Source organism: Heteronotia binoei, chromosome 14 (assembly GCF_032191835.1).
Source record: "Heteronotia binoei isolate CCM8104 ecotype False Entrance Well chromosome 14, APGP_CSIRO_Hbin_v1, whole genome shotgun sequence".
In the NCBI taxonomy this organism is placed as follows: Eukaryota; Metazoa; Chordata; class Lepidosauria; order Squamata; family Gekkonidae; genus Heteronotia; species Heteronotia binoei.
This window is the reverse complement of record NC_083236.1, coordinates 13054715-13082204: the sequence shown is the minus strand read 5'-3', so window position 1 is coordinate 13082204 and position 27490 is coordinate 13054715. Positions and strand designations below refer to the sequence as shown.

At 47.5% G+C, this 27490-nt stretch overlaps 1 protein-coding gene across 1 annotated transcript in view; it reads left to right on the top strand.

Annotated features, from left to right (window-relative positions):
• The first annotated feature begins 1067 nt into the window (after positions 1-1067).
• The window catches only part of ECSCR (endothelial cell surface expressed chemotaxis and apoptosis regulator), a 38297-nt gene continuing 11874 nt past the window's right edge, over positions 1068-27490 (top strand). Inside the window, exons 1-4 of the mRNA XM_060254244.1 lie at positions 1068-1345; positions 3908-4051; positions 7834-7941; positions 23263-23361. Coding sequence (XP_060110227.1) covers positions 1288-1345; positions 3908-4051; positions 7834-7941; positions 23263-23361 — 409 coding nt within the window. The 5' untranslated portion in view covers positions 1068-1287. The remainder of the gene's footprint in view (positions 1346-3907; positions 4052-7833; positions 7942-23262; positions 23362-27490) is intronic.

Genomic DNA, 27490 nt, shown 5'->3' with positions numbered 1-27490 from the left:
TGGCCAAAGACCTCTGTTTTGCAGGCCCTGCAGAACTGCAGCAGATCCCACAGGACCCTAGTCTCCAAGGGGGGTGTCATGGGTGCTGGGGACCCTGCAGAGGAAGTGGAGCCTGCAGAAGAAACGGTGCCCCTGCCACCTGCACCAGTGCCCCTGCCTCCTGCTGGAGAAGATCCCAGCCCCCCTGCCTCGCCCTCTCGGGTGGCGTGTGTGCGTGACCGCCTCCGTCAGGACCTCAGGGATCGGAGGAGGGCGGCACGCTCACAAGCAAGACGCTCCCTGAGCCCTGAGTTTTGAGAGGATTCTGGCCCTTCTAAGAGCAAGGATGCTTGAGTTGCAACAGGATCCTGGCTGCCTCTCTGAGCCAGCAATTAGCCCAAATGGGCAACAGCCAGCAGAGGGCTATATAGCTGTAGGCTTTGTGGAAGCAACTAGTCATCTCCCTGACGTTCTAGCATCCACTCCGGCTTGACTTTGGTTTCTGGACTCCCTGACCTCGGTTTCTGGACCTCGGACCTGCGATACTTGTACAGTGATTTGGATTTGGCGCCTCGGACCCTCCTGCTTACTGGCTACAGACCTCGGACTGCCCCTGGACTTTGCCTGACCCGGCCCCAGCCGTGACAGGGGGGGAGCTCATTCCACCAGGCCCTGGCCCTATTTGAGGTGAGCCGGATGTCTCCGGGACAGGGATCACCAGAAGATGGGCACATATAGGGAAAGGTGGTCCTGGAGATGGCTTTGCGCACATTAATTCTAGGCTTGTTTTGCATTTGCGGCACATTGGGTGATGGTAGATTCACAATGGAGGGGCTCCCCTTCTGGCTGAGTTAGAACTCCTCTCCTGAGGGCTGGATGGCATAATGGTGGAGGGGGAATGGCTTGCCCTAAGTGAGAGTTGCAGACAGAATATTCTTGGCAATGCACCTTTTTCAAAACAACCGACATCTTTTAGAAAAGCTGCCATTGGCTTTTGCGTGCTCTGTTGCAGTTTCCACTCCCCACATATTTTCCATAAGTGAAATGTTGATTCTCTTGACAACAATAGAGCCAAAGTGTCTTTCGTATTCGGTAAATTCTGCCTCATATCCTTTGACACTATAATGGGTAAGAGCAGAATTCCACCCCACCAGTCCCCCTGTTGATTCAGTCGGCTTCCTTCTATTCTTTGACAGGAAGTGCTCAGACTAATCCACTCACACAAGCACATATCTCCTCTCCTGTTTTTGTCTGGTCACGGAATGGACAGAGCTGAAGGGCACTGAGGGGGAACGAGTAGAAGAAATCATGACGACCTTAAGGATCTTGACGCTTTTGTGGCTACTTGAGGGCATTCTTCCACACGGTAAGAAAGTTCCATGGCATTCATTTAGAGGGTCAGAGATCTCTGGTGATGAACAGGCTTTTCATGTAGAAGAGCCACTCCTTGGCTTCTTCAGTTTGGCAAGCAGAGTTGCGGGTGGGGGAGACTTTTTTCTGTCTAGGACTTTGGAGAGCTGTGGCTAGTCTGCATGGGCAATTGCAGGGAGGGGGACTCAGAAAGAGGTGTGCCTCCCAGAAGCTGAAGCAGAGAAGTCTGTCTGTCTGAACAAAGCAGGAGTCAAGTTTCACCTTTAAGACCAGCCAAGTTTTATTGAGAACGTCAGCTTTCGCGTGCTCTGTCTCTCCCCACTCCCCCCCCCAACACACATACCTTTAAGCATAGAACAGCAAACTGCACAGGGCTTTCCATACTTTTGTGTCTGCTGAGCAGGATGCTGTGTAGTGCATAAGAACTACACCAAGAACCCTGTTGGTCAGACAAGTGGGCCATTTAGGGCAGCATTCTGTCTCACACAGAGGCCAACCACTTACTCTGGGGGAGGGGCAGAGTAGGGATACCACCTGAAGATCTCCCGCTATTACAATCGATCTCCAGATGGCCAAAATAAAATGGCAGCTTTGGAGGGGGGTCTCTATGGCATCATACCCTGCTGAGGTCTCTCCCCTCCCCAGGCTGCACCTCCAAAATATCCAGGTGTTCCTGACCCAGAGCTGGCAAGCCAACTGGGGGGCCAACAACAAGTCATAGAGGCCAAAGTGTTGCCCTGATCTTGCCTTCTGGCTCCGGGATTCAGAGGCTGGCTGCATTGTCATTAAAGATGCCAGGGGAGCAAGGAGGGAACAGGCATTTGGTTCTACAGTTCCTGGGAGGGGTGGTTCAGGAGACACAGGCAGTGGTGAAGGTTGCCTGCCACAACCCCAAATTCACAACCCAAGTAATGGAATATTTAATACAGCAGAGTTTGCCCAATCATAAAGCTATGATACTGAGTGCAGTAAATAAATCTCCCAAGAAGGATATTGCAAAAAGGTAAACTTGCATGTATTCCATTGGATCTAGTTCACATTCAGGTTGTAGGTGAAAGAGAAAGAAACCTAATCTAAAGAGTACTTTCCCTATCACTGGAGGGGGGGAGGGATTGTTGTAGAAAAAGCCCAGCAGGGACTCATTGGCTTATTAAGCCACACCCCCTGATGCCAAACCAACCACAACTGTCTTCCTGCTCAAAAAAAACCCTGCCTATCACAAATGGTCAGCTTGTCTGGCGTTGTGTGTGGAGGAGTATGAGGGCTCTGTATCTACTTTTTAAATAGTGCAGGAGGCAGCAGAGGCGGAAGTGGGGGGGGGTGTCCAGACGTGCATCGCAGTGCCCGCAGCCAGGTCGTGCCACACAGCAGTGCAGTGAGATGGAATCTTCCCCCTGGTAAGGTGGCGAGTCTGGCCAGTTGCTTGTGGGGGGGAAAGCTTGGGGGTGGGGGACATACTTTGCCTGAGGGGGTGGGGATGTCTTGCCTGGTGGGGTGGGGGTGCAACGGGGCACCCTAGCACCGACGCTGTCCCCCAGGACCCCCAGGGAAGGGGTCACCTCCTTCATCTTTCCTCTGGCATGGGAAGTCGCAGCCAGCAGCCACAGGCAATCATTCGTTTCTGGTTCCCCACTTCTTCTGTTTTTTAAAAAATTATTATTATTACTATTATTATTATGTGCTACAGTGGAAGCCACATTCATGATCATGGTGTGCCCTCCCTCAAGTGCCCATGTAGTGGTATGTTGGACTAGAAATGTGGGAGACCAATAAAAAAAACAAACAAGAAGCTGCCTTATATTGAATCAGACCATTGGTCCGTCAAGGTCGCTATAGTCTAACGGGACTGGCAGCGGCTCTCAAGGATCTTAAGATGAGATCTTTCACATCCCCTACAACTTGATCCTTACTGGAGATTCTAGGGATTGAACTTGCATGCTAAGCAGATGCTCTACCACTGAGCCACAGCCTTCCCCCAATGATAGCACTTTTAATAGTGGCCTAGACTGTCCAACTCCACTGGTGCTAAACTGAGGGCTAGACCTTGGAAACCTTTCCCTAACTTACCACCAGCCTTGTCTGGAACTCAGGATTCCACACAGCCTAGTACAATCCCCAGATTTCTATCCTAGCTGAGTAAAAGCAGCTCAGGACTGGAGCTGCCAACTCCAGGGTGGTAAATTCCTGGAGATTTGGGGGATGGGGTTCAGAGAGGGTGAGACTTCAAAGGAACTGCCATACAATCCACTCTCCAAAGAAATCATTTTCTCCAGGGGAAGGGATCGCTGTAGTCTGGAGATCAGTTGTAATTCTGGAACAACTACGGGGTTCACTGGCAACCCTATTTCTGATTATAAAAGGCTATAAGGTGGAAGAGTTAAACAGACCCTCTTCCTGGCTTCCCCTTTCAAGCACAGCCCTTGTGGCATCTGCAGTATGTCAAGGCCTTTCAAAGGGATACATTTTGGGGAAGAGTTACTCCATTCAAGGAAAAAAATGTATCCGAAAAGGCATCTTGAGAATACAGGCCCCTAAAAAGTCCTGCCTTATTCCACAGATGAGTCAAAAGAATTAGAATTGGCCAATACAACTCTGCCAGACTTCAGTTCCTTGAATCAGACTTACGGAGAACAGCCCTCGACTGCATCTCTTAGCCAGTCTGGTGGAAAGTTAAACTCATCTCCAACGGTAAATGTTTATGGTAAGGAATCGAATGTTTTGAAAGCAAAATTCTTATGTTTTGGATAGGATTCAAGCAAAATCAATTACTCTAAATTACGTGCAGTAAAATGTGAGCTGTAGATACATGTTTAGCTCTTTCACAACGGAAAAATGAAAGTATTTAATTTTTACAACTTTATGCCTTTAAATAGAAACACTGCTTGTTTCCAGTGAAAATGTGGCATTTTGCCAGCCTCCAGGTGGGGCCTAGAGATCTCCCACTTTTGCATCTGATCTCCAGCTGGCAGAAATCAGTCTACTAATGCAGGAGAATGCCAAACCCTTCGTGATCTGCCACTTGGAAGAACTGCTGGCACAGACCATGTTGGGTCTTAAAAGAAATGCAAGCACAGGAGATCGGAGAAGCGGTTAGCCCACTTAGTGTTGGAGGGAGCAACTCAGCATCCTTGGACATTGGTTGGTGCCCTGTTTCACTTAAAATATCCAGAATTCATACTCCAATGTTTAATATAATAAAGAGGAGGAGGAGGAGATTGTATTTATACCCTGCCCTTCACTACCCGAAGGAATCTCAGAGTGGCTTGCAACCTCCTTTCCCTTCCCCTCTCCACAACAGACACCTTGTGAAGTAAGTAGGGCTGAGAGAGCTCTCCAATAACTGCTCTTGAGCAGAGCAGCTCCAAGAGTTATGACTAACAGAAGATCACTCCAGCAGTTGCATGTGGAGGAGTGGGGAATCAAACCCGGTTCTCCCAGATAAGGGAGCTATGGCTGATCCAAGACCATTCCAGCAGGTGCAAGTGGAAGAGTGGGGAATCAAACCCGGTTCTCCCAGAAAAGCGTCTGCACATTCAGCCACTATACCAAACTGGCTCTCCATAGACCCAGTACCTATTATTTTATAAAATTTAAAGCTCTATAAAATTTTAAGGTTTGTTCAAAGACTGAGAGTGAGATATAAAGCCTGAGACTGAGATATAAAGCCAGAAATAATGTGCTTTAAAACAGGCAGACTGGAATTGGCCTGAAACTTGTTCGCTGGAGTTCAGAGCTGCTGATTTGAGGGCCTTGAGTTCTCACATCTCCAAGCAGGAGAGGCCAGTTCTCCTTTGGGGAGTGGGCTCTGTGGCATCGCACCCTGCTGAGGCCTCTTCCTTCCCCAGGCCCCACCCTCCCCAGGCTTCACTTCCAATCTCCAGGAATGTCCCAACCTGGCTACTGGAATTTCAACCAATGAAATCAATGTATAAAAATATCTATGGCTGCATATAACCTAGGATTGCCAACTCCAGCTTCAGAAATTCCTTAAGATTGCTGGTCACCTGGTGTGGGCAAGGGATCCCCAGCCCCCAGTTCAGAACAATGGTGTAGGAAAAATAAAATAATAGGCACTGGGCCTATGTGATGACATTTTCAAGGAAAGCCAGGACTGATGTCATTCCTCTCCAGGAATCAGAGTTGTTGGTGATTCCTAGAAAGAACTGACATCACTGCTGGGTGCTCCTCAGAGGTGACTTCAGACTTCTCTAGGAATCACCAAAGACTCTGTGATTTTTAGGGTTGCCAAGTCCTCTTCAAGCCCTGGCGGGGGACATTCATGTGCGTGTGATGAAATGAAGTCACCCGGAAGTGATGTCATCAAAATGGTGGTGCGCACGCAAGCCGCTCTAGGCGTTTCTGGGAAAACTCTATTGTTTTCCCCGACTCTGAAGCAATTTGGGAGGTTAAAACTCTATGGTACCTAATGTACCACAGAGTTTTACCTCCCAAATGCCTAGAGCGGCCCACGTGCACACCACCATTTTGATGACGTCACTTCTGGGTGATGTCATATGCACCGGCGACACAGGGGGAGGTTCCCCCCGCAGGCCCAATGTGGGCCGGTGGGTTGGGAACCTCCGGGGCGGGGGATTCCCTGCCCAGACCGGGGGCTTGGCAGCCCTAATGGTTTTACCTAGAATTTTTGGCAATTCCTAGAGAGGTGTGATATCACTTCCTGTGTTTTCTAGAGTCACTGATGGCTGCCTCCTGGCCTCCCACTGAAGATTTAAAGGCAGTGCCTGAGGAAGGTGGAGTTTGGAAAGAGGAAGGAGCAGGAGATCAATGAAGATGTGACACTGTGGAGTCTGCACTCTAAAGCTTCCATTTCCTCTGTGGAAAATGATCTCTGTAGTAGACCAGTGGTAATTCAGGGAGAGCTGCAGGCCCCATTTTGTGGCTGGTAGCTGTTATGAAATCTGATCCCATGCATGTAAAAGCAGCAGTATCAGTAGTTTATTGCCACAGTTGCAAATCTAAAATGCCTGGAAGAACTCCAGCAGAAGAGTTAGACATTTTGTTCCATATTGCTGGGCATGGATTAGGCCAAACTTTGGACTTCTGATGGCAGGACTGCTTAGGAATCACAGGGACAGGTTAGCACCATCCGTGGATGTCTGAATCCAGCACAGAGGAAGAGAGACGGATAAAGAGTTCTGCTAGGAGGGACAGGTCTAAACCTGTTCATGCTTAGAGCGGCTATTAACATTCAGGTCCCCATAATATTCCTGTTCACAGCTATGTGGTGTGGATTGCCAAATATTAAATACTAAATATTAAATAGGCTACTTCACCTTGTACAGACCTACTGCTTCTTAAAAGCCAAACTGCGATGGGACATTTTGTGACACTGTGGCTGCAGCTAGATGGCAAACTGAGTGCGGTCTGGCCATGTATCTAATTTCATCGGGTGAATTTTGATATGAAGAGTTGCGATCAGATGTCTGTGATTGATTGATCAGACTGCAACCATGGAACAGGCAGTCTGTTGCCTCATCTGCAGGTCCTTTCCCCTGAGAGGACAAGTTGTTTAAAGAAGAGGCAACTCGAAAACACAGCAGCAGCTTGTCCCTCCCCTCAGCTTCACAGCCCAGGAGCGATTTATTTTGATGTGCTGTTATTAAAAACGACAACGCCCCCCCTCCCCCCATTTAAAAAAATGGCCGCCGCGAAAACAAGAGTCTGGTCAGACCGCCTGATGGCTTGGGTTCACAACAGAGAGATCAGACAACATGAAATCAGGTGCAAAAGTAGCTCAGCCCAAAAGGATTGGACATTCCTAAGTATCAAATAAACATGTAGTAAAGGGGTGTGTGTAGAAATGGGATGCAGATGACTGGGGGACAACAGAAAGATGCTGCTGCCTGTGCGTTTTAAATCCAGGCGGGAACAGCAGTGGCACTGGATCAAACTGCACATCTGACCACAGCCTGTATTCTCCGTTCATTGTCACTATACTCTTGTGAAACTTAATTTTACAGTATCATTAAATACTTAAGGAATGATGAGGCCAATTAAACTCCAATACCATTTCTATAGCAACTGAAGGGGCTAAGACTAGTCTAAGCCATTCTCAGCTCTGTGATTTGGCAACTCTTCCATTGCTGTCCAGCCAATGGGGAATGCTTAATAAAGGCTTGTTTTGGTGTCATGCTCAACGCGATATGCAAATTAAAACACACACACTATGATTTACTTTTTATTTTTACCATTAAGTAGAGAAACCCCTGGAGATTTAGGGGGTAGAGCCTGGGGAGAGCAGGGTTTGGGGATGGGAAAGACCTTGCCGGGATATAAAGCCATATGAGCCACCCTCCAAAGCAGCCATTTCCTCCAAGGGAACTAATCTCGGTTGCCTAAAGGTCAGTTGTAATTCCAGGAGATCTCCAGGCTTCGTTCTAGTTGTAGGTGATGTGATTCTTAGTCAAATTATTTGTTCCTTCTTGAACCTCTGTAAATCCTCCTCTTCCCAAACATCCACAGGTGCACTGGTGACTTCTGCAACAAGACTTCAGATTACAAACACAGAAGATGTTCTTGTGAGCCCTACCCCGACGGAAGATAAATCCGCACTCTCTGCGGCAGCAGCTGGTAAGCAGCTGGGACATCAGGAGGAGGAGGTGTCATAATTTGGGGAAAGATCCAGTGGCTGTCTGATTATATAGAAAGTGCACAGAAGAAGAGAAGAAGATATTGGATTTATATCCCGCCCTATACCCTGTATCTCAGAGTCTCAGAACGTCTCACAATCTCTTTTACCTTCCCCCCCCCCCACAACAGACACCCTGTGAGGTAGATGAAGATATTGGATTTATATCCCGCCCTCCACTCCGAAGAGTCTCATAGTGGCTCACAATCTCCTTTCCCTTCCTCCCCCACAACAGACACCCTGTGAGGTAGATGAAGATATTGGATTTATATCCCACCCTCCACTCCGAAGAGTCCCAGAGTGGCTCACAATCTCCTTTGCCTTCCTCCCCCACAACAGACACCCTGTGAGGTAGATGAAGATATTGGATTTATATCCCGCCCTCCGCTCCGAAGAGTCTCAGAGCGGCTCACAATCTCATCTCCCTTCCTCCCCCACAACAGACACCCTGTAAGGTAGATGAAGATATTGGATTTATATCCCGCCCTCCACTCCGAAGAGTCTCAGAGCGGCTCACAATCTCCTTTCCCTTCCTTCCCCACAACAGACACCCTGTGAGGTAGATGAAGATATTGGATTTATATCCCGCTCTCCACTCTGAAGAGTCTCAGAGCGGCTCACAATCTCCTTTACCTTCCTCCCCCACAACAGACACCCTGTGAGGTAGAAGAAGATATTGGATTTATATCCCGCCCTCCACTCCGAAGAGTCTCAGAGTGGCTCACAATCTCCTTTACCTTCCTCCCCCACAACAGACACCCTGTGAGGTGGGTGGGGCTGGAGAGGGCTCTCACAGCAGCTGCCCTTTCAAGGACAACCTCTGCGAGAGCTATGGCTGACCCAAGGCCATTCCAGCAGCTGCAAGTGGAGGAGTGGGAATCAAACCTGGTTCTCCCAGATAAGAGTCCGCACACTTAACCACTACAAACTTGACTTGCAAGGTCACACCACTGCCCAGCCTGGCTGCTTCTCCGACTTCCCCCCTACAGAGCCGGTGCTTGGGAGTAGGCAAAGTAGGCAGTCTTCCCCCCCCCCCACTGGGCACCCCCTCTCCGACACATGACTCTGGCTCCCGATCACTGTCACCTTGTCCTTTCCCATCACCAAGCTGCCGTCAACAAAGCCAAGCCACCCCCCTCTCCCCAATGTGTGACTTGGCCTCCCACCTCATCCTATCCTGCCACCCTCCTTCCTAACATGACAGGCAAGCACTTCTTCTCACAATTTTTTTTATAGCTTATCACATTTTTTTTGAAAAATTAAAATTAAAAACCAGTAAATTAAAAATGTGAAAGTTTCAAGTTTAAAGCTTTTAATTTTCCCTATTTTTTAATAATGGGGGGGCACTAGTGGGTGATTCGCCTAGGGCACCAGAAAGCCTAGCACCGGCCCTGCCCCCCCATGGCCTCTCAGACTCTCTGAGAAGCATAGGCATCAGGGTTTGCCCCCTGCCTTTGCACTCCAGGGTGGAAAAGCAGGGAAAGGTTCTCACACACACACCCCCAGTACCTCTGGGAGACTCCAAGAGACCCGGGTGGGGGGCAACCCCTTATCTGGGGTTGCTGATACCCAATTCCTCCATTCTATCCAGTGGGCCATTAGGATAGAATGGAGAGATCGGACCGTCGCTGCGGCACAACTCCAGAGAAGTGGTTTAAAGTTTAAAACCCCGTCTGTAGTGTTGTGCTGCATCAATGGCCTGATGTCTCCATTCTATTCTAATAGCCCGTAGGATAGAATGGAGAGATCCAGAGAAGGGGGAGGGGGCGCAAGTAGTTAGCCTTGCCGAGGGTGCCAAAGGGTCCAGGGCCAGCCCTGCTTGTGAAATATGACATCTTTGCTTGCAGGCAGCAGTGTAGGAAATATTGCAATTGGACCAATGAAGGAAAGAAGCAGTAGCAACTGAAGGGACAGGATGGGCAATGAACACGCGATGGGGCAATACACATGTAATGGCTTCAGTCTGTTCCATGGAATACCAGTTGCTAGAGAAGAAACATCAAAGAAAGATTCATGCAGGGCTTGTGGGACACTCAGAAGCATCTGGCTGGGCAGAGAGGAAGAATCAGCAGAACTTTGATCTGATCCACTGGAAACCCTTTTATATTCTGAAGTCTGGGTTATATTGGCCATTTTCCCACTGAGCTTACCTCGGAGCGACGTCCCTCTTCACCGCGCAGCGTCTGCGCGGATTTCCCACCAACTGCTCCGAGGCTGCTCCGAGGAACCAGGAAGTTCCCGACCTTTTGCGTCGCAAATGGAAACCGCTAAAAACCAGTTTACATCTGCGACGCAAAAGCCGCAGCTCTTCCTGGTTGTGCGCAGCAGTTGGTGGGAAATCCACGCAGACGCTGCGCAGTGAAGAGGGACGTCGCTCCGGAGTAAGGACAGTGGGAAAACGGCCAATGTCCGTGTTTTTCATTGGTGTATATGGTGTATTATAAAGGCATCCAACCACAATTGCTTTTTGAGTTTAAGATCTTAAGATACCAAGATTTATTAAATGAGGATGATACTCTAAACACGGTCACAGAGTTAGGAAATCAAGGTATAAAAATGGATTGGTGGCTAACAACGCAGATCAAATCAAAATATAACAAAGATAAAGTAATTGGTTCCTACAAAGAGAATTCTGATTTTGATAAACTATTAATGAGAAAGGAGTATAAGCTTACAAAAAAATTTTATAACCCTCTCATGCAATTGAAATTGGAGGATGAGATCATTAAAGAAGTAATGATAAAATGTTCGCAAAACCTGGGACAAAATATAGAGTTAGAACAATGGGCACAATTATGGCAGATTAACTGTAAGACAACTAAATCTGTGACTAATAGAGAAAATTGATTTAAGATGTTCCACAAATTGTACATCACACCAGTGCAGTTAGCTAAGATATACTCAGGAATATCACCAAAGTGTTGGAAATGTGGTGAGGACATAGATACGTTCTATCATCTGTGGTGGACGTGTAGAAAGGCGAAAAATTATTGGGTTAAACTTTATGAACTCCTCCAAGGAATGCTTAAAATGGTAATTCAGTTTAAGCCTGAAGTCTTCTTATTAAGTTTAGTAAAGAAAGAAGTAGGGAAGGAAAATGTTCACTTGGTAACACACGTGGTCACTGCCACCAGGACATTGTATGCAAAATACTGGAGACTGGAAAAACCCCCAAAGATGAGAGAATTAATAGAAAAAGTTTTCCCAGCTGCAGAACTAGACATACTTACAGCAATAATGAACGATAAATCAAAACAGCCACTGAAAAATGGGTGAAATTATATGATTGGATACAAAAAGGAGTGAAAAATGAGGAATAACAATATTAGCAATGGATTAAAACTGGAAGAAAATATTTACGTAATAGGGCAAGAAATTAAAAATGGTGGAATGATGGTATGTTTAATTAGTAATATACGTGAAATAACTACCTTTGCTCTGTTTTTTAAACAATCTCTGTTTTTTCTTTCTAAAAGGAATAATAATAATAATAATAATAATAATAATATTATTATTATTATTATTAACAACAACTTTATATTTCTATCCCGCCCTCCCCGCCAAGGCAGGCTCAGGGCGGCTCACAGCATAAAAATACATTATACATCAAGTCATACTTATAAAATCATGGTTAAAACAATTTACAGATTATATTAAAATTAACAATAACAATATGGTGCTATAAACATTAAGAATATGAATTAAGACGTAATGTAATGATGTGATGTATCAGGATGTAATATATGCAGAATTTATAACCAATACATTTTTAAAATATGAAAAAATAAAGGCATCGTAAGTAGATTTGAGTCCAGTAGCATCTTAAAGACCAAAAAGATTTTTGGGGGTATAAGCTTTCAAGAGTCAATGTTCCCTTCATCAGACATGAGTTGGAATGGAGTCCTTCTATCCCGGTAAGAAAGTGGGAGGGGTGTTGCAAAGAAGGAACTCAGGATGCAAAGGCAGAATGTGTATCATAATGCTCGGAGGCAGAAAAGTAGCATCTGTAGGGAGATGAATCCTACATCCCTATTCAGCCCAGGGGCACAGGTTCACTGTTCTGAACATGTGAATGAATTCAAGTTCGGCAATCTCATGTTGTAATCTCCTCTTGAAGCTTCTCTGAGGACTGCCACTGTTTGGTCAGCAATGGAATGACATGGAAGATTAAAATATTCCTCTGCTGTTTTCTGAGTGTTGAGGTTTTTAATGTTGGATTTATGTCCATGTATTCTTTGGCGTGGGGACTGACCTGTTTATCTGGTGTAGAGAGCGCAACAGCATTGCAGGTCCTGGTCCCAGAGTCTGTGTTCATGTTTAGAAAGACATTGCAGAATGAGAAGTTGTTTAAGGTTCGGAGGCTGTCTGTGGGCAAGAAAAGGTTTGCCTCCCAAATGCCTGGGAGAGGGGAATATTTTTGTTCTGCGTAAGTTGTATGTCATTAATTATGTGTCGAACTGGTTTGAGCTGAGAGCTGTATGTAGCCACCAGTGGTTCTCTGTTGTTGTTTTGTTTAGGCCTATTTTGTAGAAGGTTACCTTTTGCTTTCATTCTGGCTTTGCTGATCTATTTCCTTCCTGCATTTTTGGTATTGTAATTACAACAATGTCTGTTGTAGATCCTGCAGGTGAGAATCTCTGAGTGATCGGAACAAATGCAGCTGACCAAATTTGTGGCAGGGGATGAGCTTTTGTGAGTCCAGATATAGCTAGAATGTGAGTCCATCTGTCCTATATTTTGGAAAGTGGAGAGATTTCAGATGCTGAATGACATTAGCTGGCGATGAAACTCAAGACAAGGCATCCACCTGGACTTAATCGAGACTTAGGTTTCCGATCTCATTACCAGTGCTGATTTCTCCATGCCTGTGACCTCTCTGTGTATCACACCTAATCAGTTACACTTTCTATTGTCATATGCCTGCTAATGTCATTGGGGATCTGAAATCACCCCACCTACCAATATAGAGGACAGACGGACTCAAATTCTAGCTATACCTGAAGTGAGCAGTGACTCACAAAAGCTCTTCCCCTGTCACACATCTGGTTAGACTTTAAGATGCTACTGGGGTTTTGCTGTTTTCTACTGTTACACACAGACTAACGTGGCTACTAGGGATGTGCAAAAAAAAAAAAATTGGAAGTACACAGATTCGGAAGTATACGGGGGAAAGAAATACGGAATCCCATATATTTCTGAATTCCGTAGTCGGAAGAGCCGCATATACAGTAGATGCGCGTCTATTACCGAATATACGGCCCCATTATACCCTATGGGCCATTGAAATCAATTGCAAATACGGTATATTTGAAGCCGTCTGGAGGGGAGGCGGTTTGAGGAAGAGACCCCAAATTTGCAGGGGACCTGCAGGGGACTCTCCCCTACAAACCCCCCAAGTCCCAAAAAGATTGGGCCAGGGGTCCCATTCCAGGGGCACCCAAAGAGGGTGCCCCTATTCCACCATTATATCCTATGGACCGTTGAAATCAATGGCAACATAGGGCATAATTAGAGGCTACTGGGGGCAGGGGGTTTGAGGGAGAGCCCCTAAAACTGCAGGGAACCCGCAGGGGACTCTCCCCTACAAAACCCCCAAGTCCCAAAAAGATTGGGCCAGGGGGTTGCTGTCTTTGGGCTCCCCAAAGGCCCATTGCCAACAATGATGGGGAAAGCCCAATTAGCCACTTCCTCCACTATAATTGCTGTGGGGAAAGTGGCTCTGGCCAGATGGGGTTTGAGGGAGAGGCCCCAAAACTGCAGGGCAGCTTCAGGGGACTCCCCAGCATGCAACCCCCCTGCCCCAAAAAGACTGCACCCATTGGTGGGCACCCCAAAAGGAACACTGCTCCAAATGGTGAGAAAAAACCAATTAGAGCCACTTCCTCACTGTAATTGTCGTGGGAAAAGTGGCTCTGGGGAGCAGGAGGTTTTGAGGAGAGCCCCACAAACTGCTGTGCAGCTTCAGGGCACTGTCCCACACAAAACCCACAAGGCCAAAAAAAAAAATTGGACCAGGGGGTCCAATTCCTGGGGCACCCAAAGCCAAACCTAACTTCACACCAGATAATCTATATAGGACCAAATGCACTACATCCCTCTATCTACTCTATGAACCCTGCAGGCCTGGAACCAATATAAACCCAGTTGCCAATGGCACTGCCACACAAAACACAATCTGCTCAAGGTCTGCTCTGCAGACCTGGCTGCAGCAAACCCAGATGCCAGCTCTCCAGCCCTGCCCCAAACAACATGAGAAGAGCTGGCCAAGCACAACAAGCCTGCTGGTTCTGGGTCTCTCACCCAGGTGCCAGCTTCCCTGCCACAGAACACACAATCTACAGATGCCAGCTCTCCAGCCCTGCCCCAAACAACATGGGGAGAGCTGGCCAAGCACAACAAGCCTGCTGGTTCTGGATCTCCCCCCCCCCCCCCAAAAAAAACAGAAGCAGGAAAAGGGACCACAGGAGAAGGCCAAGAAACTCAACTGTTAAAAAGTGGCCTTTTAAACAATGAAAATGAGGCCAAACAGCACCCCCCCCCCAAGAACCAGAACCAGAAGAGAAAAGGAACAACAGCAGCACAACACAGCAGCAACAAATCAAGCACAGAATCCTTTTAAAACAGTAAAAAACTTAACTTTTAACAATACAAGAACTTTACCAACCCCGTCCCACCAAAAAAAACCTTCACCCTAACCCCAAGAAATCCAAGCCACCCAAATCAGGAAAAGTAAAAGGACACTGCACTTTTAAAAGTCCTCTCATTAAAGTAAGATATGGGCAAATTGGCCAAAAAAAACCCCCACCACAGCAGAACCCCCTAACCCCAAATAAACTTGTATCCACCACCCAAATCTGGACAAGTAAAGGGACTCTGAGTCTTAAAAAGTCCTTTTACCAACTAAAATAAAAAACAAGAACCCCAAGACTGTCTTACCTTTTATACGTCTTCTCTACTCCAGGCAAGTCTGGTAAGGCTGAGCAGCAGCAGCAGCAGCTGGCTGAGGCCAAGGGCCAGCACAGCACAATCTCACACCAACACACACCAACACAGCAGCAATGGAGGAGTCCAGCCAGGCAGACTCCCTAAAAAGGTTCTCTGGCCCTACAGAGCAGTTTCAAAAAATAGCACTTCTCTGTGATTGGCCAGACAAAAGAACAACATTGTTGCTGATGGCTGGAGGATCAGCTACACAAAAGCCCAGCTTTGGATTGGCTGCTGGGGCTCCTCTTCCCCCTCCCCCCCTCCCTGATCCCAGGGAGGCTATGGGAGTGGCGGGAAAAGGCTACCAAAGGCGGAAAAGGAGGCAAGCAGCTCCCCTGAGGCTGCAGAAGCCCCTTTCCTGCCTTTTGCATTGACTTCCCTATACTTCCGAATATTTATATGGAAGTATACGGGGAGCTATACTCGGCTCCCGCATAATGGGCCCCAATTGGAATCGGCTGTATGCGATTCCGTATACAGCCGAATCAGGGGTGATTTGGTGGTTGATTCGGTTCGGCTGACGAGTCTAACGAGTCGAATGCACACCCCTAATGGCTACCCATCTGGATCTATTGTTTGGTGTGTTTAGGAAGCATTATAATGATTCATGCTACAAAACCCAATGGCCACACATCTTAGAATCATAGAGTTGGAAGGGACCTCCAGGGTCATCTAGTCCAACTCCTGCACAATGCAGGAAACTCACAAACACCTCCCCCTAAATTCACAGGATCTTCATTGCTGTCAGATGGCCATCTAGCCTCTGTTTAAAAACCTCCAAGGAAGGAGAGCCCACCACCTCCCGAGGAAGCCTGTTCCACTGAGGAATCGCTCTAACGGTCAGGAAGTTCTTCCTAATGTTGAGCCGGAAACTCTTTTGATTTAATTTCAACCCACTGGTTCTGGTCCTACCTTCCGGAGTGATGGAAAACAATTCCACACCATCCTCTACATGATAGCCCTTCAAGTACTTGAAGATGGTGATCATATCACCTCTCAGCTGCCTCCTCTCCAGGCTAAACATCCCCAGCTCCTTCAGCCTTTCCTCATAGGACTTGGTCTCCAGACCCCTCACCATCTTTGTCGCCCTCCTCTGGACCCCTTCCACCTTGTCTGTATCCTTCTTAAAATGTGGTGCCCAAAACTGAACACAATACTTCAGGTGAGGTCTTACCAGAGCACAGTAAAGTGATACCATCACATCACGTGATCTGAACACTATACTTCTGTTGATACAGCCCAAAATTGCATTTGCCTTTTTAGCCACCGCTGCTACACACACGCACACACACACACACATGCACGCACACACCCCTCTTTCACTGCAACTTTTCAAAACATTATTGGATTATTTTACCAGATTTTAGTGGGTACAGCACAGTGCAATGGGAAATCAGATGCCTCAGTGAGTGGGACTGAGCGGGACTAAATGGGGGCCAGTGCAACGGTGGGATTGTGCTCTATGCCCTAAAACCCCTAGTGGTTCTCCAACTTCAAAAGAGCTTTTGATATGAACATGTTGGATAGTCAAAATTAATATACTTGGCCACGATGAGCAGGTGTGAGCCGATCACTAGATCTATTTCACACTGGCCTGCAAAACTGTTCTGAATTGCCCTCTCCTGCGCAAACTGAGCATGTGCAAAAATTCTGCTAATTCAAACATACAGGCAGCCATTCACATCACTAAGGACTACTTAGAACAGGGGGCACCACCTTTTCGAGTCTGTGGGCACCCGTAAAATTCTGATACTGTATAGCGGGCTTAGCAAGGGGGGGGGAAAGGCAGCCAGAAGAGGCAGAGACGACTATAAAATCTCAGGGAGTGAAGTCATACGTAACTCTAATAGTAGCTCCTCAATTTTAGACAGAAGCTTTGTTTAACCAGATGCCTTTTAAAACAAACAAGTTGCTCAAACATATCAAACATAGCAAAGATCACAAACATCCCGAGCCACACACAAATGTGGGTACAGCCTTCCTGCCCTACATAAAATCTGTCACCGATCGCATTGGCAAAATTCTCAAACGCCACAATGTTGACACAGTCTTCAAGCCCACACAACAGATCCGCCACATGCTGCTCTCGGCCAAAGATATGAGAGATCCACTTTCAACCCCTGGAGTCTACAAAATACCCTGCTCCTGTGGTGCAGTCTACATTGGCACTACCCAACGCAGTATCAACACCCGTCTCACCGAACACAAGAGACACTGTCGCTTGTTTCAGCCAGAAAAATCAGCTGTAGCTGAACATGCACTTCAAGAAGGAGACCACGTCATCCACTTTGAAAGAACTGAAGTCCTTTTTACGGTCTCACATTATCATACCTGCCTGAACAGAGAAGCTATTGAGATTTACAAACACCAGCACAATTTTAACAGAAAGGAAGAAGGCATTTTCATCCACCAATCTTGGTACCCAGCTCTGCAAAACACCCTACAGGCTATAAATTGCAGAAAGTCTCAGAACAACCAGCACATTCCACAGAACAATCAGCACAGTCAACAACCATCTTCCTTATCTTCACACGCCTTCCAACCCTCCCAGCAATTAACACAGAACAATGGTCACATTCAACAGCCAGTTTCCTTATCACTACCCTTCCAGGAAGCCCCACCAAACAATGGGCACATCCACAAACCAATTGCCCTTTCATCACACCCTCTCCAGCCTAGAAGTAGCAGCTCTCCAGCAGCCCTGGCCCCACTCAATGCACAGCAGCCAAGAAGGTCAGAGCGCCTGCTCTGGCTGCAACGCCACTGAGGATGTTCTCCACAGCTGAGAACGAAACGTCTGGAAGGAAAACTTTCTCCAGTAGAACACGGCACTTGAGCCCGAAAGATTCTGCAAACCCTAATGGCAAAGATCGTTGTGCTGTAGTGCCAGTTGTTGTCAAAGCACCATTTAAAAAATCTGCACAGCCAATCAGGTCTCCAGGGGCCAATCTAGGCTTCCCAACCCTCCCGCCCTGGCGGGGGACCCCAGGATTTCCACCCTCTTCCCCCGTTCCCCCAAAAAATGGAAGCGGGGGAGGGGGGAAACAGCGCCGGGATGCCCCCCTTTCCCCTCTCCTAAGACTTCACAGGGACAGTTGACCCTTACAGGGGCAGTGGCAGCCCATCCCTGATTGGATGGGGGTATGGCAAAAGGGGGGCGGGGAGAAACCGCGCGGGAAAAAGACGCTCGCCTCACCAAGCCTCGCCTCTGTGGCGCGAGGCGCTCCCCGGCCCCACCTACTAAATCGCCGCTCTCTTTTCCGCCTCCCTCCGCCGGCGCCGCCTCCTCTCAGTGACTGGAGCGCGAGGAAGGGAAGGGGGGGGAGAGAGAGGAGAGCATTCCCAACCCTGCCTGATGGACATTTTGACGATAAGAGAGATCCTGCTCCACGAGGATTGTTTGCTCTCCCTGCCGCCGCCGCGAGGCTCTTCTCCCTTTGAACTTTTGCGGCCAGCGGGAAGCCGGTAAAGGGGCGCGCGAGGTTCTTTCGCCTTTGTCTCCCCGCGGCAACGAAGCTGGACGGCCGGCGGGAGCGGTGAGGGGAGCCCCCTTTCTCATGGTGGTGGCGGGGGGGGGGAAGTGTCCCTTTAAATGTGAGGGCCAGAACTCCCTTGGAGTTCAATTCTGCTTATCACACCCTTGCTCCTGGCTCCGCCCCCAATGTCTCCTGGCTCCACCCCCAAAGTCCCCAGATATTTCTTTAATTGGACTTGGCAACCCTAGGCCAATCAGGAGCCTTGCTAGGCAATAGCCCCACCTGGCCCTGCCCACTTTTTAAAAAACGCTTAATAGGCACCAAGAAAGAAGTCCATGGGAAACCCTGACTTAAAGGAATACTAATTTGTTTATTTGTTTGTTTTTTCACATCCCTATCCCACCACTCCCTAAACGGGCTTAGGGTGGGTCACATCAGAGATAAAACAATTACAAAGAGAAAACAAAAAAAAAACATAAAATCAAACAGACCAATCCACCAATTAAAATTCAATAATTAGTTTCAGATGGAGTTCATTGTTGGTGCACGTACATGTCTTCAGACACCTGAAGAAGTGAGAAGCAATATCTGAGAAAGTGTGAGCGCACCCAAAAGCTTTTACCCAGAATAAAATTTTGTTCGTCTTAAAGGTACCACTGAACTCATCCTTTGTTATACCGTCTGTATTACTGATGTATGACTTCCCTGTTTATTTAATCAATTGCCTGCTGAGCAGAGCAGTAGTACAGTAAAGGGAGGGGAACAAAACTCAATTAGCCTGTAGAACGAAGTCGAAGTCCTGCTTTATTCTATTGCTTCAGAGCAACACGGCTGCCCGCCTGGATCTATCAATTAGCCTGTACGAGAAAAGATACGAGTGAGAAGCTGATTGTGCTGCACTCTTAGGAAGGAAAATAATGAAGCAGCCAAAGGGACTCAGCAGCCGAGGGGTCAATCCAGTGCCATTTTGCTACTCAGTGAACTTCTGCAAATGGACTGGATGCCTCATCAGGTACAAAATAGCTTTTCATAAATCTGCTGACTCATATTGCTGGGAAATCCTTGCATCTGAACAATACAGAAGTCATTCAAGCAACAAGGTCTCATGTGGTCACAATAAGCTATGGAAGGTAGAAGCCGGAAATAAATACTTGAATAAACAAACCCCATTCAAACATTTTTTAATATTAGATAGTCTCACCTTTGCATCCTGTTCCTAAATAATAGCATTCCTACTGTTGTATCCAAATTATAAAAGAATTAGTTAGCTACGCCATTCCATGGAATACATCAGATTTCAGTTCGTCAAACTTATTCTAAAGCATGAGGGATGCAGTATTTTGATACCATCTGTTCTTACAAGGTGCCTGCAATTCCTTTAAGTCGTCACTGGCAGCCCAGTTACTTCCTCAGGACTTTCCTGATATATTGGAATTCTGCCTTCCTTCCAAGAAACTTGGGGGTAGCCCCTGTCAGGGGTGAGCAAAGGGCTGAGTGTGTTCCACCAGGAGATTCTGGAGCAGGATCATGGTAGCTCTCATACCATCCTGACCCAGGAGCTGCAGGCAGTCCTCATTGTCCTGTGTGTTCCCTGGCTTAAATACAGTGCTCAGGAGGGACAAGCCCAGTCTTCTCTCATCCTGTTTTGCAGGAAGTTCACACCCTAGCTAGGGCTGCCCCCTCCTCCTCACTTTGGTCATACTGCTGCCTTCTCTCCCTGTTAAAAGTATTAAATTAATGCTGACGTAAACTGCGGATTTAAAATTGTCAGTAAGAAGGTGATTGGAAAAACACGCAGAGCAGAAGCCCATCAGTGGCTATTAGCCACGAGGTATAGATGGAACACTCTGTCTGGGGTAGTGATGCTGTTAGACTGGATGGGCCATTAGCCTGATCCAACATGGCTTTTCTGATGTTCTTAAGGATCCCCTTACCTTTCCGCCTTCATCTTCCCAATCTATAAACCAGTAGTACAGAGCTCTTGCCTGTGATCAGGCCTTTGTGGAACAGTTCAGTATTGGAATCCCCAGTACACAATCACTCAGATGTGAATTTGTACTTGCATAGAAGAATCCCCCCCCATACACACACTCCATGTTTGGCTCATGTATTAATGGTGACTGTCTGCAGCTCTCTGTTGATGGTCCTTTTATTGCTGGTTCCAACTGGTAGATCTTGGAGCTCCAGCAAACAAAAATGGCAGATCCTTCAGGCCTGCTGTCCAGGTGTCCCTGGTGTACATGAGGTAGAGTCCCATTCAGCCAGGCCCAGCTGTGCTTAACTTTGCACATAGCACTTTATGTTAGATGTCCTTCAGACCATTCCATACCAAACCTTTAATGGCATGACAGTTGCAAATAAAAATACAAAGAATATAAAAATTTAAACGTTGGAGATAAAATCAAAATGAAACCGAGCTTACAGATGCATTCATACGTGGTCAGATTTAAATTTAAGGATGTCAGCCAAAAATTTTGCCACAGCCTTGCTAACCTCCCCCTCGGTATCATTCAATAAATAATAATAGGGTGGCAGAACAGACAAATCTGGGGAGAAAGAAAGCTTGCAAAATAAATCTTTACGGAGATTATGATAAAAGGAACAATCAAGCAATATATGCTGAATTGAGTCGGGAATATTCGCTCCACAGGAACAGAGTCTGTCGCCTAAAGGGACTCGATGGTATCTCCCTTGTAAAACTTTGGAGGGAGACGCATTTAGTCTAGCCAACATAAATGCCCTGTGATGACTTGGAATGGTTAAGTCTGATAGATAATGGGGCATTTTGCCACAGAAAGCATAAAGACCTAAGGAAGCTGGGGAGCAAATATAAGGGTCTGTTGGCCGTAGTTTCATTTCCTCCAACTCCCACAGTTTCAGTTTAATACAGCTGAAGATATATGACTCATCAGAAGTAAAAAAAAATCATCAACCTCTATCCCCAACTGGTTAAGTTTGGACATAAGCACTTCTGTCCAGGATGAAATATATGGGTCTCTTTTCATACAATCAAGAAGGCTGTTGGGATCTGTTCTAAAGTGAATTTTGAGCCAGAATTTAAACATTGCAATCCAGGCTTTTGTCTCCACCAAAGACTGACCCACTTCAGAGCAGAGAGCAAAGTAGGACACACATTTTGGCATACCAAGAATTTGTCTAAAGAATGAGGCTTAAATGCCCTCCACTTTCCTGGTAAATGCTGAGATCCATATAGGGATACCATAGAGAATTTGGGCTAACATTTTAGCTTTGAACACCTTAATTGCTGCTGGAACTAATTGGTTGCCCCTTGCAAAGAAAAACTGTTTAATTTGAGCAGCCGAACATTTAGTCAAGTTGACGGTATTGTTACGATGTGAAACCCAGCTTAACTTGTGATTAAAAGTGATCCCCAAGTATTTAAAAATTTTTGTTTGCTCAGTTGTTGAGTTGCCAATAAACCATCTCTATGGGCACCAGCAATTTGAAAAGATAACTACTTTAGATTTGGCATAATTGATAGAGAGTGGATTACAATTACAGTAGTCATAGAAGGCATTCAAATACCTTTGCAGGCCCACACTTGTGCAAGAGAGGATGGTAGTATCATCGGCATAAAGTAATAAGGGGACTGCTCGGCCTGCTAGTTTAGGCGGATGACCATTAATAGGGTTCAAAAATTGTACCAGGTCAGTTAAAAATAAATTTAAAAGATGCGGGGCCAACACACAACTTTGTTTAACCCCCTTTAACACTGGGTGCACTCTTTCCCATGAACCCAAGCCTGTGCCCTGTAACTACTTGGTACAATACTGGTATCCTGATTGGAGATGATGGCTGCCACTATGCTAACTGGTCAGCTAGCAGCACTATATATTGCACATTATAAGAAAAAAATGCACAGTTGGCAGATAGATGCCAGTGAAACTTCTTCAGGACATTTATTCTTACGGGGATTGTTATGCATGAATACCTCCCCTGAAATGACATGAAATGTATGCTGACCTTAAGGATGTGTGAAAAGATACAGGAGCTCACAAGTGGAATTTACAGAAATTGACCCTTTTCCCCAGACCTTGAATGATTCTCTGTAGATGGGCTTATTAAGTTGTCCAGTTTTGAATTCTCCTGTCCCCTTTTTGGTGATCTTGGCTGATCACTGGTCCCACAGTTTGTGACTGTTTCCAAAGTGATTCTCTATGTACATTCAGGAAACCCCACTGAATTGGATCTAATCAGGCCTTTTTTTGTAGCAGGAACTCCTTTGCATATTAGGCTACATCCCCCTGATGCTACAAAAAAGCCCTGGATTTAATGCATCCATTCTGCTAGCAAAGGCTCTTTCCTCCAGTCAAAGGAACCTTCTCTTGATAGAAGCTCCTCAGAAGACTGGCTTGCACTGGAGAAGACTCCTTCCTTCTGCTGCAGGAAAGCACCTATATTACCAGAACAGAACCACAAGATTTAAACAATTTTTTTAAAACAATGGAGCCTGTGATCTTTGGATGAGAAGCTATGGCCTAGAAGCATAAAAATGCAAAGATCTCCTGAAGGATTTAATGTCAGACATTCCAACAAATTTAGAGCTGGATCTAGCAGTAGAGTCCCAGTAACAAATTGCTGCTATTCCCTCCTTCTGCTGAATATTCACTCCACATGTTCTTACTGGGGGCTGAACACTTTGAGCTGCAAAAAGATGGGAGAAACCAGAAAATCGCATCCTATTGATGGAAAGCCCTTCCATGATTGAATCCAACCCATTGAATAGAACCCTGAGATAGATGAGCTAAGAGTTGTTCTTCTTCTCTCCTCCCCATTGTCCAGGTGTCACCAGTTTCATTGTCATTCTAGTGGTGGTTGTGATCATCCTGGTCAGTGTCGTCAGCCTGAAATTCAGATGTCACCACTGCAAAGATGTGGAAGGTATTTCACAGTTCTGTCATGATGACAAAGTGGTTTTAGTAAAGCAATTTTAGCAATGTTATTAATTTGATTTTATCTGTTTCACGCCCACCTTGTGTTCTCGTATCATGTCCCTGGTCCTTAATCCACCCTTCTCGGCTGCTTATTTTCTCTGCCTCTCTCTTGCTTACCTGGGAAACAGAAGTTCTCCACCTTGGTTTGCTACTTATCTAAGATCAACCAATTGACCTCCCTTCTTGCTCCCTATAGTCTTCATAATGCCATAAGTCCTGCTGGATGCCATCTGAGAGCTAGTAGGGTGTAAGAGTGTGGAACTAGGACCAGGAAGATCCAGGTTCCAATCCCCATCCAGTCAGTCTCAGACTAACCTACCTTGAGGGATGATTGTGAGTCATCCGGAAACAGTCAGTCTCAGACTAACCTAGAAGAAGAAGACAGAAGATTTATATCCTGCCCTTCTCTCTAAATCAGAGAGTCAGAGCGGCTTATAATCTCCTATATCTTCTCCCCCCACAACAGACACCCTGTGAGGTGGGTGGGGCTGAGAGGGCTCTCCCAGCAGCTGCCCTTTCAAGGACAACCTCTGCCAGAGCTATGGCTGACCCAAGGCCATTCCAGCAGGTGCAAGTGGAGGAGTGGGGAATCAAACCCGGTTCTCCCAGATAAGAGTCCACACACTTAACCACTACACCAAACTGGCTCTCAAACCTACCTTGCAGGAAGATTATGAGGATAAAATGAAAGAGGGGAGAGCTGTACATTGTGCCCTTGAAAGCTGGGTGGAAGACCAGGATAAAAATGTAACAGAAAAAAACTCCTGTCTGTGTTACCACCAAATTCCCCAGCGGCCTCCTTGTCCAGCCTCCTTCTGTTTTCTGGCTCTCATTCTTCCCTACATTCTGTACTTGACCACTCACTGCCTTCACTCCCAGATGTTGGTCATCTTCAGAATCTCTGTATTGTTGCTTGCGTAATCCTACTGATGAAAGCAGCCATGGCATGAAATTGCTCCACAATTTATTCATTGATGCTTGGTCCTGGAGTCGCCATGAGTTATCATCATGAAGCTTTTTTCTGCTGTTGACACTATCCTCTGCATAGGATTGCACTGTCAGTCTCTCAAATGTTACTTCTTCCACTAAGTCATCTCATCCTGTACCAATTTACAGGAAAGCAAAATAGGGCTGCTCACAGAAATAGGGCGACTCACAGACCATTGCCTTCACCAGTAAGCAGAAAATAAATAAGTTGCAGATGAAAAAACAGCAACAACCCTACACCGCTCCTCTAAATGTCTCAGGAAGACTGAGCATGCTTAATGCTTTCTAGGAACCATGCACTGCTGAGGGCAGTTCAGCATCAGATTCTACAGTGGGCGAGGGGCTATTGGCCTGCTCAACATCCTAAAAGTTTGTACTATCTTGAAACAGGAGATTCAGGTTTGAAAGGTGTACAATTAAGAACATAAGAGAAGCCATGTTGGATCAGGCCAATGGCCCATCCAGTCCAACACTCTGTGTCACACAATGCCCCCCCCCAAAATATATATATATATATATATATACACACACACACATATACACATACATACATACACACACACACATACACACACACACACTATGGCTAATAGCCACTGATGGACCTCTGCTCCATATTTTTATCTAAACCCCTCTTGAAGGTGGCCATGCTTGTGGCTGCCACCACCTCCTGTGGCAGTGAATTCCACGTGTTAATCACCCTTTGGGTGAAGAAGTACTTCCTTTTATCTGTTTTAACCTGTCTGCTCAGCAATTTCATTGAATGCCCACGAGTTCTTGTCTTGTGAGAAAGGGAGAAAAGTACCTCTTTCTCTACTGAGCCTGCCTCGGTGGGGAGGGCGGGGTATAAATAAAATTTTATTATTATTATTATTATTATTACTTTCTCCATCCCATGCATTATCTTGTAAACCTCTATCATGTCACCCCGCAGTCGACATTTCTCCAAGCTAAAGAGTCCCAACAGATCCAGTTCATTAGGGTTTGTAGAATCTTTCGGGATCAAGTGCTGTGTTCTACTGGAGAAAGTTTTCCTTCCAGACGTTTCGTTCTCAGCTGCGGAGAACATCCTCAGTGGCGTTGCAGCCGGAGCAGGCACTCTGACCTTCTTGGCTGCTGTGCATTGAGTGCACTCAATGCACAATACCCACTCAATACCCACTCAATGCACAGCAGCCAAGAAGGTCTGAGCGCCTGCTCCGGCTGCAACGCCACTGAGGATGTTCTCCGCAGCCGAGAACGAAACGTCTGGAAGGAAAACTTTCTCCAGTAGAACACTGCACTTGATCCCGAAAGATTCTACAAACCCTAATGATGTTACCAGCCGTGAAAACCTGAAATCTTTGAGATCCAGTTCAGTTCTGTTTTAATCCCAACAGATTAAAAGTGTGTCTACAACAGATCCAGTTCTTTAGTTTGAATGCGAGTTTTCTGAATGTTCCTGCAGGGATTAGTTAATAAAACACTGTATTAACTAGCGAGCAACTTTTTGAACATGTATTCCTGAGAAACTCTTTTACGTATGTCAAAAGCTGATTCCTTGACATCCAGAATTCTCTAAGGTAGACTGATTAGTTTCCTTCCTGAGGAAGAGTTTTGTTTTCTTTTGTTTTGGGGGCTGCAAGAGACTTGTTTTCCTGCACATTCTGTTCCATCTCTAAATTTATTCAGCTAACCAAGTGTGTTTTTCTATGCGATTGTAGCGAGATTTATGTTAGGGCTGTGCAAAGTGTTTGCATAATTACAGCCTTAACGTTTTTGTATATTAGGGGATATTAGGGATACCCAGAAAGGTCCTTTCCAAGTCCAGCAAATGTCTTCTTTCACATTTTTCCACAGCATTATTGCGGGCTGTTCAATAGTCTTTGCGGTGCCACTTGTTTTAAGTGGCACCGCAGTTTGGTGTAGTGGTTAAGAGCCAGTAGGGTGGCCAGACCGTCCCGGTCTCCCGGGACATTCCCGGATCTGGCCACCCAATCCCGGATCCCGGGCTGCCTATACCGGGACCATTAAAGGTCCCGGTTTAGGCAGCCCAGGAGCCGGTGGGCCGCGGGCGCGGGCGCGGAAGGCGGGGAGTGAGGGAGGGAGCGTCCCTGCGCCTGCGCAGGGCCCCTCCCACCCTCACTCCCCGCCTTCCCCGCCCGCGCGCGGGGCCCGGCGGCAGTGGTGGAGGCCTCTCCGTGGCCTCCGCTGGTCGCTGGAAGCCCTCCAGAGACTCTGGAGGGCCTCCAGCGACCAGCGGAGGCCGCGGAGAGGCCGCGGGGCACCCGGCGCTGGTCCCGGAAGGCCTTCCAGAGCCTCTGGAAGGCCTTCGGGGACCAGCGCCGGCCAGCGAAGGCTTCCCCGCGCGGCCTCTGCTGGTCCCTGGAGGCCCTCCAGAGTCTCTGGAGGGCCTCCAGGGACCAGCGGAGGCCGCGGGGAGGCCGCGGGGCACCCGGCGCTGGTCCCGGAAGGCCTTCCAGAGGCTCTGGAAGGCCTTCCGGGACCAGCGCCGGCCAGCGAAGGCTTCCCCGCGGCCTCCGCTGGTCCCTGGAGGCCCTCCAGAGTCTCTGGAGGGCCTCCAGGGACCAGCGGAGGCCGCGGGGAAGCCGCGGGGCACCCGGCGCTGGTCCCGGAAGGCCTTCCAGAGCCTCTGGAAGGCCTTCGGGGACCAGCGCCGGCCAGCGAAGGCTTCCCCGCGGCCTCCGCTGGTCCCTGGAGGCCCTCCAGAGTCTCTGGAGGGCCTCCAGGGACCAGCGGAGGCCGCGGGGAAGCCGCGGAGCAGCCGGCGCTGGTCCCTGGAGGCCTCCAGAGGCCAGCGCCGGTATCGGAGAGGCCCGGCGCTGGTCCCTGGAGGCCTCCAGAGGCCAGCCCCGGCAGCTCCCTCCCTCGCCGCGAGGCCGCCGCCGGAGGACTCCCCGCCGCCGCCGGATCCGCCGCCCTGGATTAAGGTAAGGGGGCCGAAAGCGGGGGGGGGGGCGGCCTTCCTTTCTTCCCTCCCTCCTCCCTTCCTTCCTTCCTTTCTTCCTTCCTTCCTTCCTTCCTTCCCTCACTCCCTTCCCTTCCTTCCTTCCTTCCCTCCCTCCCTCCTCCCTTTCTTCCTTTCTTCC